This window comes from Falco peregrinus, chromosome 1, assembly GCF_023634155.1.
Source record: "Falco peregrinus isolate bFalPer1 chromosome 1, bFalPer1.pri, whole genome shotgun sequence".
Classification (NCBI taxonomy): domain Eukaryota; kingdom Metazoa; phylum Chordata; class Aves; order Falconiformes; family Falconidae; genus Falco; species Falco peregrinus.
This window is the reverse complement of record NC_073721.1, coordinates 15562189-15580890: the sequence shown is the minus strand read 5'-3', so window position 1 is coordinate 15580890 and position 18702 is coordinate 15562189. Positions and strand designations below refer to the sequence as shown.

General features: G+C 41.9%; 1 protein-coding gene across 1 annotated transcript in view; it reads left to right on the top strand.

Annotated features, from left to right (window-relative positions):
- Positions 1–367: 367 nt before the first annotated feature.
- FAM13C (family with sequence similarity 13 member C) overlaps positions 368–18702 on the top strand; it is a 134449-nt gene continuing 116114 nt past the window's right edge. Inside the window, exons 1-5 of the mRNA XM_055792323.1 lie at positions 368–464; positions 7756–7930; positions 8146–8355; positions 10062–10245; positions 16016–16151. Of these exons, the coding sequence (XP_055648298.1) occupies positions 426–464; positions 7756–7930; positions 8146–8355; positions 10062–10245; positions 16016–16151 (744 nt within the window). The 5' untranslated portion in view covers positions 368–425. The remainder of the gene's footprint in view (positions 465–7755; positions 7931–8145; positions 8356–10061; positions 10246–16015; positions 16152–18702) is intronic.

Here is an 18702-nt window from a genome sequence, read left to right as displayed (position 1 = left end):
TGACTTGTTTTCCCTGGAACAGCATCAAGAAAATTAGGAGGTTTAGGTGCCAGGTGGAGATTAGAGGAAGAAAATGAAATTCAAAACAGGAAGCAGAGAGAGGCAGGCTCCAACTCAGCCCTCATGGCATTTCACTCCAAGAGGAGAAGGGTATTGACAGTTACTGACCTGTCACTTCCCAGTTACTTTCAGGTCTGTAAAACTGCCAAGGAAGCATGCAGCTTTCTGCATGTTTTTCTAAAGCCTTTAAAAGGAAAATGATGCTTGAGAGTTTAATAGGCTGGGGGGGGGGGAAGGCAAGAAAGCTGTCTGAACATGTGCCTTCCACTGCTTCATTGGGCAGTTCTCCACATGCCTGTAATTCAGCTGCCTGAAAATAGGCTCCGCTGAGCCACCGCAGGACACCAACTCATCCCTTGCCAGAGATGGGTGCAGATAGAGTGAAGCAACTCCGAGCTTGCCAGGTGGGTTAATGTAGTGCTGCGTCTACAGCAACATAGAGCCTTGCCATGACTCAGGAGATATTTGCTCAGGCACAGCACCAGAGTAATGTGTGCCTGGCTGATGGGGAAGGGGGCAGTTCTCTTGCACCTGCCTGGCACTGGCCAAGGAGACATACCTGATTTTGCCCCTGGGTGTCCACATCCTGAGGAGTCTACCTGATCAGCCGTAAACAGAAATGGAAGTTAGGGGACACTGCTGGCAGCTGACAAGAGCTTGCTTGGCAGGAGGGCTTGTGGCCTGTGTACTCTCCATAAGCACGGTGAAAAGCAATGCATGTAGCAGCAGGGGAGAGCTGCTTTCTTGTCAGGACAGCAACTCTTCCTTTCTGATAATTTAGTTTGGTTAGCAGACATAGTTGGCAGTGAAAATATTGTGAATGAGGGATATGTGGCAACCATCCTATAAGTCTGTACTATGGCTTTTAACAGCTAAGATTTAAGAAAATGTATGTTGATACAGTAGCAATTAGAACAGAAATACCATTTTTTTCATGCCTCATTTCTTGCCAATGATTACCTAATGCTAGGTGTATTTTTTCCCTCATCTGTACTTCTGTCTTGTAGCTGTAGCTTATATGTCCATTTTTAACTTTTGTTTGAGACTCACTATAGTTTCTCTGCTAGCTCCATATACTTCAGTAAGTTCTGAAAAATTGTACATTTTATTTTTTTCAGTTTAAAGTGGCTTGTGATGAATTGGAATGAAATATACAAATGCTGTGCGTCTACGGTGGCAGTGAAAACTTGCTTCAAAAGCCAGTAAGACAAATTCATCTGATGGAAACTCATCCGCATATATCTGGCCCTGACTGTTTTTTGTGATAATTCAGGGATGCTTTTATGGGGTAAGCGTGCAAGGGTTATCAAGCCTGAGATGGTGCAGCTGGTGCACTGTAGTGCATTTAGAAAATAATCATGCTGTTCCCAAAAGATAGAGAAAGGAAAAAATACATTCCTGAATGCGACAGTTTTGAGCATTTTAAGTCAAGGAGTAAACAATACGATTTTTCTGTTTTCCTTCTGTTCAGAAAAATCACTAGTGCTTTATAGCATTTCTAGTCCTACTGGCTGAAGCTGTCAGTTCTGGAGTTTAAGAGGTCAGCACACACTCTATTGGCGTGAATTTGTGGGCTTGTCATGGTGTTTTATCCTATTTTTAAGGAGTTGTATAAATCACAAAGTCAGAGCAATAGTGTTCCTCCGTATGCCAGTGAGCTCCCCACCCAAAACAAACTGCATTTTGAAACAGTTCTGAACATTGCTTTGGAGTCCTATATCCCCTGCTACGACATCAGCGTCTTATGCTCTTATCTCACAGTGCTGCCTTCTCCTCCCTCAGCAAGCTTTTTACCCAACGCTGTGGGCTTTTTACCCCAGACTCCAGTGCTGTGATGGGCAAGAGACGCTGTGGGTCTCCCAGTTGGGGCTGACAGGAGCACATGTGCTGATTTGCCCATTGGCAAGCTGCAAAAAGCAACGCCATTAGCTGTGAGGTCCTGAGGGATGCTATCCTGTGGCCTTCTCCTCTACCAGTCTGGCATTGATTTTGATATATGGAAAGCAAAGGTTTTTAAAGCAGCTGAAATGACCTGGAGGTTGATTATATGAACTCTTAATGTCCAATATTCTGGTTGCAACACAGTCAGTTCATAATCTTCTTCTATCAACAGCATAAATTAGCAACTCCAGCAAAGCAATCACAGAAGGTCTGGAGCGTTTATTACAGATTGAGACAAATTTAGTGATGTTTTCATGAGCTGATTGATTTGTATTTATGGTGTTCTCTGACCTTCTGACACACTGGAATGTCTTTTCTTCTCTGCAGTTATCTGCTTGAAAAAACAAGAAAAAAGATCTAAGCACTCTAAATACATCAAGGCATCAACGCAATTAAAATCAAGGCATCACAAATCCTGTTTTAGGATAACATTAGGTATCAGAAGACAAGCAGTGTGACTGAAACACAGCACTTACGGTGCATAATGTTTTAAACGAAAAACATACAGTACTGATTTTTTAATCAGCACTGTATGCCCATATGTCCTTGAAGAGTTGCTTTTGAAGCTGTCACTGGATAATGAGGATCATCTCATGGAGGGGCTGGCTTGCAGTTGCAATTGGATTGAATTTCTTTGCTTCAGGTCAAGCTTTATGCGTTTGTTTATGAACCCCACAGTTCTACTCTGATCCTGAGCATCCAGTGCTCAAAGGCTGCAGCTGGGATCAGCGGGGCTGCTTTCCCCAGTGTTTACTTCTAATCCGGAGCCGTGGCAGACTCTCCAGCTGGATCTGGGCCACAGCAGGGAAAGCAGCATGGCAGGACTGCCCACACCGCATCCCCATGGCAGCCGCCCCCCCCCCCCCCCGGGCATGCCCTCGCTGCTTGGCTCTCGCCCTCCCAGAAGGGCTTGCTTTCCTGTTTGGCTGGATGCTTGCAGACTCCCCAAGACAGATCACTAGGTTAGCAGAACAGGCTGCTTGCAGCTTTGAAGGAAAACTGAAATGAACCATGAAGCCTCGGTTAATTATTTTTCTTGCTGCTATTGTTTTTTTTCTTGCTGCTGACAGTGGATTTACCTCTGCCCCCTCTCACAGGGATCCTGTTGTTCCTAATGCTTCTGGAAAAAAATACCCAACTTGTTTTCTAAGGAAGAAAACTAAACCTTTCTGTTTTCGTTTCATGTTTATTCTTTATCTTTTTGAGACATCAGCAACGCTCAAAAGCAGCTCTTTCAGTAGCTGGGGGCCATGTCCCTGGTGAGGAGAGCACAAAGGCAAGCCCATGGCCCCCAGTGAGGAGAGCACAAAAGCAACCCTGTCACTGCCCCAGCTCCCCACACCGCCCAGGCCAGGGCCCTGCCTTTCCTTACAGGCCTTGCCCTGGGTGGCAGGGTGCGGGGAGACCAGAAGTTTTGGTTTTAATTTAGACGTGGCCCTTGAAATCAGGGTGGCTGCTCAAAAAGTGCCGTGCATCCTATTGATATAGCTGAAGTCCTGCCAGGGACTGACTTTGATCCAGAGGTGGTGAAGGAAGGGTTTGAAGTGCAGCTACAGAGTATGAGCAGTTATATGTTTAATTTGTGCTGCCTGCAGCCTTCTGCTCTTTGTGTGACAGCAGTGCAAGGAAAAATGCCCCTCTGGACTGTGTTACTTCGTGCATAAGGGAAATCCTGCCCAGAGCATGGAGCTCCTTGCCGTGTCTGAAGCGAGGTTTGCAGGACCACCTCTCCTGCGAGCCTCGTGTGCCCTCTAGTTGTTGCAAGCTTTCTGGGGAAATGGAATGTCTCTTTTCTATAAGCCTTGCTGAACTTTGCAGGCAGCTCTTGAAAACAAGTAACTGCAGTTAGAGGAGCAGCAGAGAGCAAGAGGCTGCTTGCAGTCGCTGCTGCCTGGTTTGCCCTGTGATGATCCGATAGAAAAAAAAATTGTGCTTGCTGCTCAGGCGGAGCATTTATTGCTTTAAAAGTTGTTTGCCTAGAGTTTGCATGTTGAGCTGAAGCAGGGAAGAGTGACTTGTCAGCAAGATGATTCCCATGACATCTAGTAAGATGGAAGGTGGAAATGTGCTGTGGGGCAGGGAGCAAAAAAGTTAGAGAGTTTATGATTTTTTATTTTATAATTTTTGGACTCTTTTGCACAAGCTTTTTTTGTAAGATGCTTCTCTGCAAAGAGCAAATTGCTGCCAGCCCACAGGCACGGTTAGCTGGGGAGCTGGTGGCTCTGAGCACCTTGGTTTTTCACCTGTTCCAAAGGGATCCAGCAAAGGTGGGGGAGCTGCTCCTGCTCCAGCCGCCTTGCAAACACAGCAATAATGCATGTGAGGGCATGGAGGGTAGGAAATGCACTGGTTATGGTGGTTGGAGGGCAGTGGTGGGGCAGAGGATTTGAATGCAGCAGGGAGCAAATGCCGTATGTCAAAATGCCTCCCGTGTCCTCCCAGATATGAGCACTGGACACCATGCTGCTGTGACAGAGGGCAGTCACACCATGGCTTATGGGAGGACCAACACATTTTCTTTTCTTTTTTTAGCAGTCTCTGTGAAGTGGCTAATGTTGTAGTGTGGCAGTGCTGGAGGGGTCAGGACAGGGACGGGGCCCCTCAAGCAGCCACAGCTGTGGTGATGGGTCCAGGTGGGGCACGTTTGCAGTGATGAGGCCAGGCTGCCCCTGTCTGAGGTGGTGGGGAGGGCTGGTGGGCAGGCTCCAGCAGACAGCCATGACGAGGGGTCCCTTCTCTTGCTGTTTTGGGGAGACTGGGCTGCTGGCAAGGTGGCATCTGCCCCCAGGCAGAGCAGGTGAGAGGGCTGTGGGGAGCAGTGGTGTCGAGGAGAGGGCTGAGCTTTGCATGTCACTGGCCAAAATGGGCTTGGGGAGAGCCATCCATGCTGTGGGAATGGCCCAGGCACCATGGAGAAAGGGACTGAATGCCCATTGGGCTGGCTAAGTCAGCCAGCCACTTCTGGTGCCCAGCAGGGTAAATACATAATTTTCTGAGGACTGGAAAGCACAGACCTGGAGCCAGCAGAGCCAGCAGTGAGTAATTTGTGTCCAGACATGAACCCTACTTGCTGGGGGATTTGGCCATGTCCTAGCTGCACCTGGGTGGTGGGGGTTGGCATGCCCTAATGTGAAAACAAGGCCATCACCTCTGTGAGGTCTCTTCTCATGCCAGGTGGGCAGGAAAGCCTCAAATTGTAGGGTGAGAAGGCCTTAAGCCGTAGCATTTCCAGACCTCATCGTGGGATTGTATGGAGAGGTAAGTGGGCTTAAATTCTGCACTATTTTTTAAGCAGTCTTCCCTCTGCCATCTGTGGTGAACTGGCACTCCGTGCATGCTGACAGACTAACTCCTGCTTTTATAGCACACCACCAAGGGGGTCTAACTCAGTGTGTGTATTTTTTGCTTTTTTATCTTTGCTTTCTGTGTTTTGTTTTTGTTTCATATGTATGTATACCGAAATTATATTAAGACTCTGTCCCAATTAGATTAAACTGCAACATAGCTTGCTTCAGTGTGGCTTATTTCCTAGGAGGGGCTTTGTATCTGACTTTTAATAGATGTTGGGCTTAACAGCATCTACATCTTGCACGTTTCAAAGGCTGGATGGATTCTTGCTTGTGTGCTTACCAAAATGATTGTGCAGGTATTATATAACTGTGTATCTATAGTATTTATACACTGCAGGCCATGTCTAAATACTTTATTTACTACTGCTAGCAGGCAGAATGGACAGCAGATACTATGAATATCTGCAAACCTGCATTGGAAAAAAAAACACCTCAAAAGTAAATATCAAGCCACAATCAGCATGCTTCAGGAAGCCATGCCATTGTGTGTGTTAGGTGCTATGGAAACATCTCGTGATGGCAACACATCCTTCAGCTTGTGCAATGTGCCTGTGCCTCCGGAGGCAAGTGTTGGTTATAAGGAATCCACTTCCACTAGCAGTTAATTTCTACCTTCAACACAATCTGGAGTGAAACTACTGATTAAGATGATGCCTAGCAATTATGCTATGATAAGTTAATTACAGAGGAACAGCGTAATGGCTGCAGTTGGCTTTGGCTGGACTGCATGGATTTGTGAGGGGAAGAAAGGTGATGGTGTCTCCTGAGCAGCACAGCTGAAATACTGGCACTCTCCTGCAGTAATATGGGAGCAGGCACCTCCCTTTCAATTTGCGTAAGTGAACTTAAACCTGGCTTCTTGAGTCCTTCTTACATCCTTTCTTTGTTCGCAGAAGGCTGTGCTTCTTCCCCCAGCCTAACTGCTGCATCTGTAAAGAGGAGGTATTAAGAGTAATATATCATGGATAGTTCAGAGGCTTTTTTAAACACCTTGTGGCTTATATATGAAAATGCTGTAAAATACATTTGGTGCATGCTGATATTGGCTACTTGTAGATAATTATTAATGCTTTAGCATTAACATCCTGATCTAAGCTTGCTTATGTACCAGAGGAGTGAAATGGGGTCTAGGTATTGCGGCGTGTTTGCCCTTGCCATGGCAGTGTGGCTGGACACGGCTGCCTGCAGCGCCGGCGCGCAGCTGCACAGAAGCTGTGTGCTTGATGAGCTGAAAACCGGCTCTTCTGTAGTACTGCAGCCACAGGCCTACAGGAAAGTCTGTCCTTTTTACTTCTGAAAACATAATAATAAAAATGTTCAAGGGGAACCCAGTTTTAGAATGTGTTGGGTTAACGCTACAAAAAAAAATAATCAAAAACTCCCTTTAAAATGAAATGCAGATACTGTTTGAATATTTCTCATGCAGAAGTGGTAAATCTGGGTGTTCCTGGTTTGTACTTCTGCTCTCATTGTGTGGTGGACGTGTGTCCTCTCCTTTGTGACTGAAAAAGAGGACAAAATGCAGCACCGCGGGTAATGTCACCTGCTTATAAGGCACAGCAGGGGTGTAGAAGAGGATAAGGGAGTGAGGGCTCCTCATGGCCAGGCAGCATTTCCCCATTTCTTACCTACATTCCCCTGAGGCGCCATGTGCAGGGCTGAGGGGCTCAGCGGGCCTGGCCATGGAACCAGCCGGAACCGGCCAGAACTGGCTGCGCCCACCTGGGCAGCCCTGCCCCTCCTCACAGCCAGCCCTCGGCCCCGCGGCTGCCCCCGCCTTAGCCCGTGTAGTGTTTGGCCCAGGTGCCGTGCAGCCTCTCTGTCTGACCAAGATGGAAAAGCAGCTCCCGAGTGCAGGTTGTCCACGATTTATTACGTAGGTTTTTGCATTGGTTATTGGGGTAAGAAGTTTGGAATAACTGGGTGAGCAGATGGGAACCCTTTACCAGGCTCATGCCGTGGCTGCTGCTTAAATTCCTCTTCTGGCTTCTCCATGAGTCTTGCACATTTTTATCGCCGTGAGTGAGGTAGACGTGCACAGATTTCCTGGGGTTGAAGGCTGTGTGCCAGCACTTGGTCAGCCTTTTTCCCGACTGTTGGATATTTTCTTAGGGAAGTGGTTTAGTGACACCTCCTTGTCCTAAACAGAGCATCTGCCTTGGCCTGGGGCTCCATTTTCTCAGAATGTAGGTGTGAGTGGGTTTGATTAGGATTTACTCTACTACAGGTTCTGTCTCAGCTCTGCAGAAAATACATACTGGTGGTATTTTAGGAACATGGAGTAGAAGTAAAATCTGTACTAAGATGCTATAATGAGAACAGTAATTTTACTGAAGGCCCTTGGACCTTATAAGCAGAAACGTGCTTTTATTATTCTTAACTTGCCTGGTTTTTTATTCCCCAGAAATCGTTCTCTTCTGTTCAAGTCAGGCACACAACAAATAAAGTCTCACCAGTTCTACAGTTCGGCAGAGAAAGCAGCACATTTGGTGTCCCTCTGGAAACCCTCATACCAGATGCAACGCAATGTGGAGTTCCTTTCCTTGTGACACAGATGGTGGAGTACCTAGAAGTATTTGGCAAGTTCATGTTTTCTCTGGTCTCTGAAAATTGTTATTCTTTGTTTAAGCTGTACTTTTCAGCTGTAATTGCTGAAAAGTCTTTTTTTTTTTTTTTTTTTTTTTACAGTTATTATGCTTTCTTAGAGGAGCTCTTGCTTTTTGAGATTCAGTTCTTGTCGCACATGGTAATGCAGCTGACCGCTGCTTACTGTTTCATATTTCTTCTTAAACAGGTCTGGAGCGTGTCGGTTTATTTCGAATCAGTGGCTCAGTAAGTAAAATCAAGGAACTGAAGCAGAAATACAATCAAGGAGAAAAAGTTGACCTTATTAATGATGGAGATGTTGATTCTGTGGCCAGTCTCCTGAAGCTCTTTCTGAAAGAAATGCCAGTGGCTGTTTTTCCAGACAACATTAGTTCTGGCTTGCTAAAAACTTTCCAAGGTACAGAACAGACAGCTTTCAAGCTTTTGTTCTTTCTCTGACAATGTTAGATAATGTGTTCGTTACACCTTCCTATAAGCAAGGATTTAAATTTCCTTAACCCAAGGCTGATATTTAATTGCTTTTGATGGACCAGTCTTCTGTGAAGTTGTCTATAGTCTTTTTCTGAATTCATTAAAGCTTTTGGACTCCTCAATATCCTGTGGCAAGGCATTCTGTAATCCAATCCTGTATTCTTTGAGAATGCTTCTGCATCCTTTCTTTTTAAATTGGAAACCTTACTCATTACTGAGATAACATTTTTATTTCTAATCTAATCACCATCATAATGCTGCTTGTGCCTTTATATAGCCACTGCCTCACTTCTCTCTTTTCCAGGCTGAAGCCTCTCTCTCTATTTAAGTTTCCCTTGTACAGGAGCCTTTTTGTTCCTATTTAGTACTTCTTACTAGTTTTTCTTATAGTACTTTTGGACAGCAGTGTGTGGAGCAGCATGAGGCATTCAAATTGCAAAGCCAAGATAAGTACCTACGGCAATACACTGTCTATTTCCCTATTCATGTCTGTAATGACTGAGCTAATGCATTCAGACATCCTGCCCAGTGGTTTTGACTGATAACCAATTCAGGTGTTTGCATACGAATAAGTGGGCTTTGTGGGTTAGATTACAGGTTTCAAACTTCATTTGCGAGGTGCCAAGTTATGTAGGTGTTTACCAAAAAAAAAAAGAAGGAAAAAAGGGAAAGGAGTCACTTTTGTGAGCTATGAAAGTCCATACTGAAAGATCTACAGGGCTTTTTTGCAAACTCCTTGTTTTAACTACCCTGAATATTCTTGCTGTTATTATTTGGTTTTTAAATATTTTTTTTCCCCTCTCAATCTTCTTTTCTATATCTCACATTAATACATTGAGTGCCATGGGTCTTTGCCTTTATGAAATGTATTTTTTAGGGCTAAAATTGCCCTTTAGGCCATGATCTGCTGTTCACAATGTCAAAACTGTGTGGATGCATCCTGGTGATCTATGGCAAATTTGAGCATCAGCTGCCAATTATTGAGCAGTATGTCATCTCAGTTCTAATAATCAGGAGACTTTATTATACTAATTCTGAACTGCTGATCAAATAGAGTTGTTTGTGAATCCATTTTCTGCCTTGTAACTCTTCTTTGAAGAAGGACAACCAAGAAAATTCTACGTATCCCCAATATAGATTTTTAAATGTCTCTTGTGTAACTACGGTTGCATATTATAGAGCAAAAATGTTTTGAGAGTGAGAGCTACCAATTAGTCAGGAAATGAAGATGATGTTGGGCTGAAAGAGTACAATTTCTTATTCAACTTAATGAGAATCATACGGCATGTGTAAAATCTCTGGGGAGAGTCAAGGCTGACAATTTTGTATCATTTTTAAAGGCAGCTTTAAGGATTCAGGTATATATGACTACTGTCTGTAATTCCTTTAAAAAAGCAGCAAGTGCTAGATGATTCCATCATAGCAGGAAGAATAGCAGAAACTGTATATAAAACTCAACATCTGGAAAATCCATCAAACTTAAATATTAATATGTGAAAATAGTTGTCAAAATTTAATCTACTTGCTCTAATATATTTTAAAATCTTCCCTCTTTCTCAGATCTATAATAATATCTATGGTGAAATTCTGTTATTATTAGGCATATCTATGCCATATTTTTTTTTTCCCCAGAGCACAAAATCCACACAATGAAATGCATAGAGAACCTGAGACAGTTGCTCGGCTGCCTGCCCAAAGCCCATCAAAACCTTCTTCAGTTCCTGTCTGCTTTCCTGTTAAAGGTAGCAACATACAGTGCAGTGAATTTCATGACTCTGGAAAACCTAGCCATTGTGTTTGGACCTGTTCTGTTCAAGTAAGTACTCTCTATTTAGCTACTTTAAATAGTACTACTAGATCACACTTTACAATGAGGCTTTCTGTTTTAACTGTATGTCCGCTAGTAAGTGGAACATTTTGGAAGTTAATTGTTTATATGGTGTATTATGGGCAGGTGTGACAGATCCTGAGCTGGCTGACCACCTTCAGCCTGTTAGGCACTGACTGCACAGGTTCAGCCTCAAGTAAGAAACCATCTGAAGAGAAAAGGCATGAGGGACAGAGAGCTGTTTAATCAGAACTACTCCTCTTAGTCAACTTAAGTGCTGGCTGTGGAGGCTGCTTAGTTGTTAGCCTTGATTCTGAAAAGCTAAGGCTGACTTTGACCTTGTAATATCATTTGGTATCAGAGAAAGGAATCTCTTTCATCAAGGAAAAGAAGTAACTCATTCTGCCTTTGCCACTAAACTGCAAGCTGACATCTGAGCAGAGGCTAGCTGAGCCTGCAAACTGTGAGTGCTTGGTTGAAGCTAGAGAAGGTATATTTGGAATGATGGTGAGTGGGTGCATAACTGGATGCTAAAAGAGAAAAGTGGGAGGGCATATGTCATACAAGACAAGGTGGTGAGAAGTTAACAGCCTAGAGTGATCTGTTAATGGAGGATTTTCCACTGAAGCTGGAACAATTTTGTTCTTTAGCCTGTCCTTCATGTTGACATTAGGGGATGTAAAATGTTTATACCTGTCTAACAATTTGTCAACCTTTGTTTTAGTGGATCATAGCCATTCCAGCTTAGTGTGAACTATAAACCGATGCTGCTTTGCAAAGTGTATACGTTAACAATTAGTATTTTCTAAGCCATAAAAAAGCATAGTATTTTTTGCGCTTTTTTTGTATGACAAGCCAGGTTAGTTACTAAAAAGATATATTCAGCAAAATTGGTACCAAGCCTATTAGAAATCAGTGACAGGCTTTGTTTTGGGGAGCTGCCATCTTAAACCTTGCTCCTGTTGCCATAGGTCTCTATGTTTGTGTCTGTTTACCTGCTCTGTGGGCCTATCATGAGAGGTACCAGCATATAACCTTCGCAGGTGATATAAGTAAAAGGTCCCTTACTTTAGCAAAAGTACAGCTAGGGTGAAGAATCTAACGTCATCTAGTGTGGTAAGAGTTGCACCATTTGCTCCTGTGAGAGTAAGCTTCACCACGGAGGATATTCAGTGATGGAACAAAGGAGTTCTGCAACCAAACCCCAAGTTCCTTAAAGTTTGCATGCTAAAATCATTAAATGAGCGTAGGCAGATGAAGTTTACTTCCCAGCATCTGGATTAGTTGTGTGGTGATACTTAGAACAAACAGGTAGAAGGCTGGTGCCAAAAGGCTTTCACCGAAAATCTAGCCTCTTGTCCCCACACTGACTTAACAAGGACTGCACAGACTGTCACTCTTCTGTCATCAGGCCCTCTTCACTATCACATGGGTCTTCTGTGCATGCACACACACTTTCCTTTATCTCCTTTCCCAAATTGTCTGAACCTGTGGCCACTGATTTCTGTATCTATGCCTAAGAATCCAGTAGGCCTCCTTATTGATTGGTGAGCTGCCTCAGTTTTTAAGCATCCCACTCTGTTTTGGAAGACAGTCCAGCTACTTCTGAGCATGCCCCTCTTTTTTTAAAGTACACTTGGTACTAAACTAAATGCTTGTGGCAATGACCTTTCTGAGAAGCTCTGAAAATGGTCAGCACTGGGTTTCCCTCCCAGTGACTTGACAAGACAACACCGCTACCATAAATAGAAGTACATCTGCCCTGTGAACATTAACTCTAGCTTTTTACAGTCATTCTGATCTCACCAGCTCTGGGAGAGAAAGCAGTAAGTATGGAGCTCATTTTTTGTAAAGTGTATGACTAGTGCTGCTCTTGGACAGTTACCTCCTAGGATTATGAAAAATCTCCTCTTCGGTGGTTGGGCAGAGAGGAGAGACTTGCAACTGGCATTTTCTGTCAGCAAGATTGCTGTACCACTTCCTGCTATGACTCAGAGTAAACCATTTGTGTTGTCCTGTATAGCAGCAAAATTCAAGGTAGTTTAATGTGGCAAACCATATCTGCTGACACAGGGAATAAAATCATAAATATCCCTTATGCCTTTCAGAGCAAGGATTCATGCAATTAGCTAGTATGTTATGAAATATTTGGCAACCAGAATATAGATTCACTGGAAAGTGAGACATGTTGGGTAGTACTTGCTACAGTTGTTCAGTCAGAGCATGAAGGTTATTGAAAAAACAGCTGTAGGTCTAATCTGCAGAAGTGTGGATACCCCATGCAATTGTTGGAAGTAACCTTCTAGATGTAATATCAGCTCCACTTATGGCACTAATTCATCGCAGGTGTTAAAACTGTTCTGCATGTATTCTGGCAATCCGTGGTTTTGTGCAATTCTTTCTTTCTTCTTTGACATTAAATACATAAACTAAGTTGTTTATAAGCCTTTTTACTTTAAATTTTTGATCTATTCAAGTGTAAATTCTGTCTATGGTTATCATCTGTTGTAGTCTGTTGACACTTCTATTTGTTGAGACCTGTCATTCTTATAGTTTCAGTGAAGTGACTGAGTTGTAATATTCGGGTAGTTGGAACACAGAACACATATGGGCCTTGGGGACATATGATTAGAATATAAAACTTGCTGCTTATTATACCTTGCAAGCCTAAACTGCATATACTTCACAATTAGTAACTATTGTAGTTGCGACACAAAAAATATAAGCCTTAGCCCAGATATTATGTTGGAATTCTAGTTAGAAGGTCACAGAAATCTCCTATTATCATTAGTTTGCTACATTTAAAATTAATACCGCTGTTTGTGTGAAAACCGATTGTTAAATAGGCTATTTTCTATTTTTAATCTGTTGCAGTCCCTTCTTTCATGCTGGTTGTATTGAATATCTGACTAAAATCATCTTCATATTGGAAGGATTCCGTTTTAATATTAGTATACATGCTTCCTGTCCTTGTTCAGGGTGGTAGGACCCAACGTGGGAATAAGAAAAGACATGTCTCAGAAAAAATGTAACTAAGTAAAATGTTTTGATTTTACTTGAGTCTCCTTTGCAAACCAGCTCCTTCTGATTTCTTCTACTGGCTTTCCTCCCTCATGCTATTTTTTGCCCATGAGACTGAGTTAAGCTATGTTTGCTGCTGTTAAGTTGCTCCACCGGCACCTTTCACATTGCTTTTCTTTTAGATTTTTGACCCTGGCATCTGTTTCTTACCTTTTGAGACTTCGGTGTTAACATTTGCATGATGCAGCTTTTATGTCCTCACCTCGTTGTAGGTAAGAGGACCAAAACTATAACTGCGGCTCAAGTATCAGGCTGGCTACTCCCTAGCCTTTCTTTGCTAAGCTCCATTCTTCTATCGGCTTCTGCTGTTGATTTCTTTCTGCTTGTCCTCTGAAGTATTTATTTCTGTTGCCATTCATCCATCTTCTTGTGAGATGTTTCATGTCCTCCTTGTGTCTGTAAATGCCAAGGAGAATGCGTTGCTTTGCTTTTGTCAGAGTTTCAACTGATATTACTTAAATTTTGATGGATATTTTGTTACACCTCATCTTAGTAAAAAGATTTCTGCTGCTAACCTCAGTAAGTAATTCTTGCATGAGTGCACAAGGATGCTAACAAACCAGCTGTTTGCTTCTGCTCACTTAGACTCATTCTTTCTGTGAATTTGCAGTAAGCCTCTGCCAGCATGGAACCTTGGCAGATCTCCTGAACATGGCTGAGGCAAGGGACCGTATGGATTTTTCTAACTTGTACTTTGTGGAAAAGCAACTTTGAAAGGTTTAGACTCAAGGAAACCAGCAGCTGTTTCCTGATGATCAGTTTTTAATTGTTTCTTAATTGTAGAGTGTTCTCCTGTGTTTGATCTGTACTACTACAACAGATTACATGGTGAAGTGCAGAATATACTTCAGCAGCTGTGCTCTTCCTAGGAAAGCGTTCCTGGATTTAGCAGTGTGTGAACATGGTTCCCCTATTGTCAGCCTGATAACAGACTTTCTACTAGCAGCAGCAGAAGTATCTTAAAAAGCAGGAACTGATTATTTTACAAAATTAATTGAAAGTCATTGTGGAAGGTGGCTGCAGAGGAAACTAAAAATGTATTTTCTGTATTTGGAATACACATCTGTTGCCACCCATGAATGTCTGTGGATGAGCAGACATTGATACTTGTAGTCAGCTGTGGGATCACATCCCTGAATATAACTTGGATTTATTAACATGAAGTGAGAACTGGGCACCCAGAACTGTTAGAAAGGGAAAGTGGGACTCAGTAAGTAGTGCAAGAGCTGTTTGTCTTCATGAAGAACATGCGGACTGCTCCTTGCTATTAAGGAGTGAAGAGCTGATAGAGATGGATTCAGGAATGTGTGTCTGAGTTATAGAAAGAAGCTGAAAAAGACAGACAAGGGACTAAAAGATTGCTTGTATGGCCTATGAGTTGAGTCTGTTAATATTTAGGTAAGCAAGGAATAATCTCTTAGGATTGTTGTATGAGGGAAAGGCTGTTGCTCAGTCAATGAGGTTTTACATGCAGGCTTGCTTCCTGTGGAGAAACTCAGTTTGTCCTAAGAATAGGAATCCAAGAAGGAGAAATGTTGGCCAATGCTACAGGAGTGATGACACAGTAGTTTATCTTATAAATCTGTCTACATTGTGCCTGGGTATAACTCTGCTTAAATCATCTTCTTTCAAAATAAGCCCAAACTCAAGTTCTCATAAAACAACAGTAAGTTTACAAAAGAAGAACATGAATTAAAGCAATTGGAATGGGCCCAGTGTATTTGTACTTTAAAATAACAAATGAATAATGAACATACAGAGGACTGGTGGTGTGTGTATGTCTCCACAGTTTAATTTCTTGTTTAAATATTAATATTGTGCTGGGTGGAATTGACTTGGTGCAGCAAGGCTGGAGAAGCTGGGTTAAGGCAACAGCATTTATGTAAATGTCCTCCGGGCTTCCAAATAGTTCATGGGGGGAAATACACAGTTCTTTCATGGAATGAGATTAGAATCCCGTATAAAGAATCCCTTGACCTTAATTAAATGACTCCAACTTAATCTACTTGTGTGGATAGTAATAATTAAAATATTGTTTATTTACAAAATGAGAGAGAAAGAAAGAGAAAAAACAACCTGTTAATAGGAGCATCTGGAAGTTCCACTGCATGATGTGCCTGATGTCTGTGAATTTATAAATTATTACACTGAATCATTATATAATTTATAAAATATTACACTGAAATGTCTTACGTTTTTTTTCCAGGAAGTCCTGTTAATAAGACATTCTAACCATCAAAGTTTACCTTCATAAACTAAGACAGAACAAAACTACACTCTTACAGCCCCAATGCCAGTGAGTGACAGCAGATTTCTAGGACTTTTTTTTTTTTTTGTCCTCTTCATCCTTAATTTTATGAACTTCATATCTGAGTTACTGTCAGGTTCTAGCTGTTTTGCTGAGCTGCCTCAAAGATTCACTGTGTTGTGAAACACTGCAGGAAACTGGGGCTCCGTCAGTCTGAGGCTTCCAGTGTTGTGAACCCACCAAATTTAGCTGGTCCCTGTCCCAACAATTGCTTGTTGGGAATGAGGCTGGAACTCTGTTTTATCCAGTCGCCCAACTGGATAAAAGGCTTTGCTGAATTATCTTGGGTATTGGAGGGTTCCCTGTGTGACTCACCATTAGCCACTGATCTGAGCGCTCCTAAACCTAATCCATCTCCTCTTCCCTTAGGATCCCTGTTAGTCCCTTGGCTTGTGAAGAGCAAAGGCTTTACAATGGCCTCCTGCTGTATTTGCTTCAACACCATGAGATGCTCTTTGTTGACTTGAACCCTTGTTACTCACAGAGACAAGCAAATGGCCTTCAGGTAAGAAAGTTACATTAATTGGTTCAGCAAGTAATAAAAAGTGCTTTGTTTGGTTGGAACCTACAAATGGAAATATATTTACTTATTCATAGTGTAATGAATAACTATAGCTTGTTGCCAGCAATGTAAATATTCATCATATGCCTAAGCTAGAGGGGAAACCTGAGTGTTTAAAATTCTGATTTTGAAAAAAATGCAAGTGCAAAAGTAAAAGGTCAAGAATAAAATCCCAAGTTGTTCCACTTTACATATCTTAATGCCAAGATTTGTTAGATCAAAATCACTGGATTTTTCCTTCAGTGAAGCACTTTTAATGTGTGTGTGTTTGGCTAGAAATTGGCAATGCAGGAAAGCAAAAACTAGAAAGGTCAAACCTCTCTCTCCTTTCCAGAGCTCACTGTGTATGTTTCAGACTCCCCTTGGGCATATTTTTTTCTAAAACATTGTTAGTACTTGCAATTATTTTTTTTGCTTTTTTTTTTTTTTTTTTTTTTTTTTTTTTTTTTGGTCAAAAACCACTCAGTGGAAGAAACATGATGGTTTAGGAAGAGAGTCTATATACGTCTTGTTTTCAGTTTGTGATGTGATGTATCTTTGCTGCTTAACTTGAAATTGATTTTTAGAAAAAGACATGAAGGAAAGGTTTTAGCAAAACCTACAGTTTAATACTGCAGCATGCAGTTACCACACATCCCTTGCAGTTCATGACTAGATTGATAGCGGTGTGCCAGATTAAGTGAAGGACTATGAAAGAAATTTGCATTGCATGTAATTGTAGATCATGGTGCTCATGTTTGTGACTCCCTAATTTCCTGGCTTCTTTCTCCAAGTATCGGTATTAAGGAATACCGGCAGACTTCTAATACAAAGTCAAATTCAGTATTTAGAGCCTATTATATATCCTAAACTGAATATTGAGACTGTAATACTCTTTGGAACCTCTCTTTTAAAATAAATGCTGTATAGCCATAGGAACAAAGAACAGAATACACTGACACAAGGACATTTCTAAAATATTCCTGCTATGTCAGAGGACACGCCCCAAAATCTAAAAAGTAGGATTGTTTCACACAAACACAGTGTTGGAGCCAATGCCTCCAGCTCCCCTAGTGTCTGAGGATGTCCCATGTCACTACCACCTCCGAGAATTCCTGCAACCTATACTCAAATGAGCACGCAAGATCAAAATATTAGCTATTCTATTATATCTGCTTCTGCTTGCAAGACTAGAAGAAGCATCGGTAGCTAAAGAAAATTGGAATGGTATTAGAGAAGCCAGGAAACCTGGCTTTCTATTGCAGTGCTTTTGTTTCAGAAGCAACTTCACTCCCTGTAATTCTGCAAAATGTCATGGTCTGTCTGGGATTGTGGTGATGTGGGAAAGAAATCTGCTGAAAAGATCCTTTCAAGTTCTTTAATAAAACCTCAGACAAGGCATAGCCATGAGGCACTCTCCTGCTCTGAGGTAAGCTTATGAAAGAAATCCCATCTGTGGGTGAGAAGGGAATTCAGTATTCTGTGGTTGATCTTGTTCTTGTAATTCCTGGCAGGAAACCCAGCACATTGGATAGGTACCCTTCATCTTTCATAATATAACAATTACTCAAAGTCCACTAAACTGGAAACATCAAAGTTAGGTTTACAAACTAAACATATTGAAAAGTGCATGTTCTAGTTCCAGCATAGCAAGCAAAAAGTGAAATGGCAAACCTGGCTCAGATCCCTTGTTGCTTCCTGGAAATGAAACTTGCTTTTATTGGCTGTTTCTCATGAAATAAGTTAAAGCATTTACACAGATTCTTGCATTTGGACTACTTAATTCCTGTGATTTTGTTGTTGTTGTCAGGGTGCCTTTTTTTTTACCCCACTTCAACATTATATGTTATCCTAATTAATTGAACTTTAACAAATTAAAGCTATACCAATCTGGCAGGCATGCCATACAGCTGACACAGGCTTAACCTTCCGTTGTGTTGTTTGTAGGCTCAGATGGGCAAGACTGACTGTTCCCGAGCAGAGCTCTTAGTATCTTGAAGTGCTGGGAGTCATCCCACTTATTCTACATCTGCAGGCTGATTCAGGCTGACAGACTGGGAGAAGAATTTGCAGGTTTTTGAAAGTCATTGGTCTAATAGTTCAGAACTGTTACCCTGGGCTGGATAGTAGACTATTCACAGCCACCTGTTCCATCTAAAGATAGGTGTTTAAAGGATATATCCATGGTACTGTGTATTTTAGCTTGTCCTTTTTCCCGGCTATTTTGTGTTGTACTTTTTTCTTCTTCTTAAAATAGAGTTGGAGTGTAAAATCCTGCCAGTTTTCTTTTAGTTTTTTTTATTGGTTTTATTTTTTTTTTTAATTTTCCCCTTATGAATCCATTAACATTTAAAGCTGTCCTATAACCTTCTGTGCTAGCTCAAAAACTGCACTGGTACTATATCAATTTTCCTGTTTGGCTGAAATAATTCTTTAAAAAGAGGTTAGACACTGCAGTGTTTGTTTTGACCTGAGGCCTCTCCAGATAACTGTGTTTAACCTGAAGTGTATCACT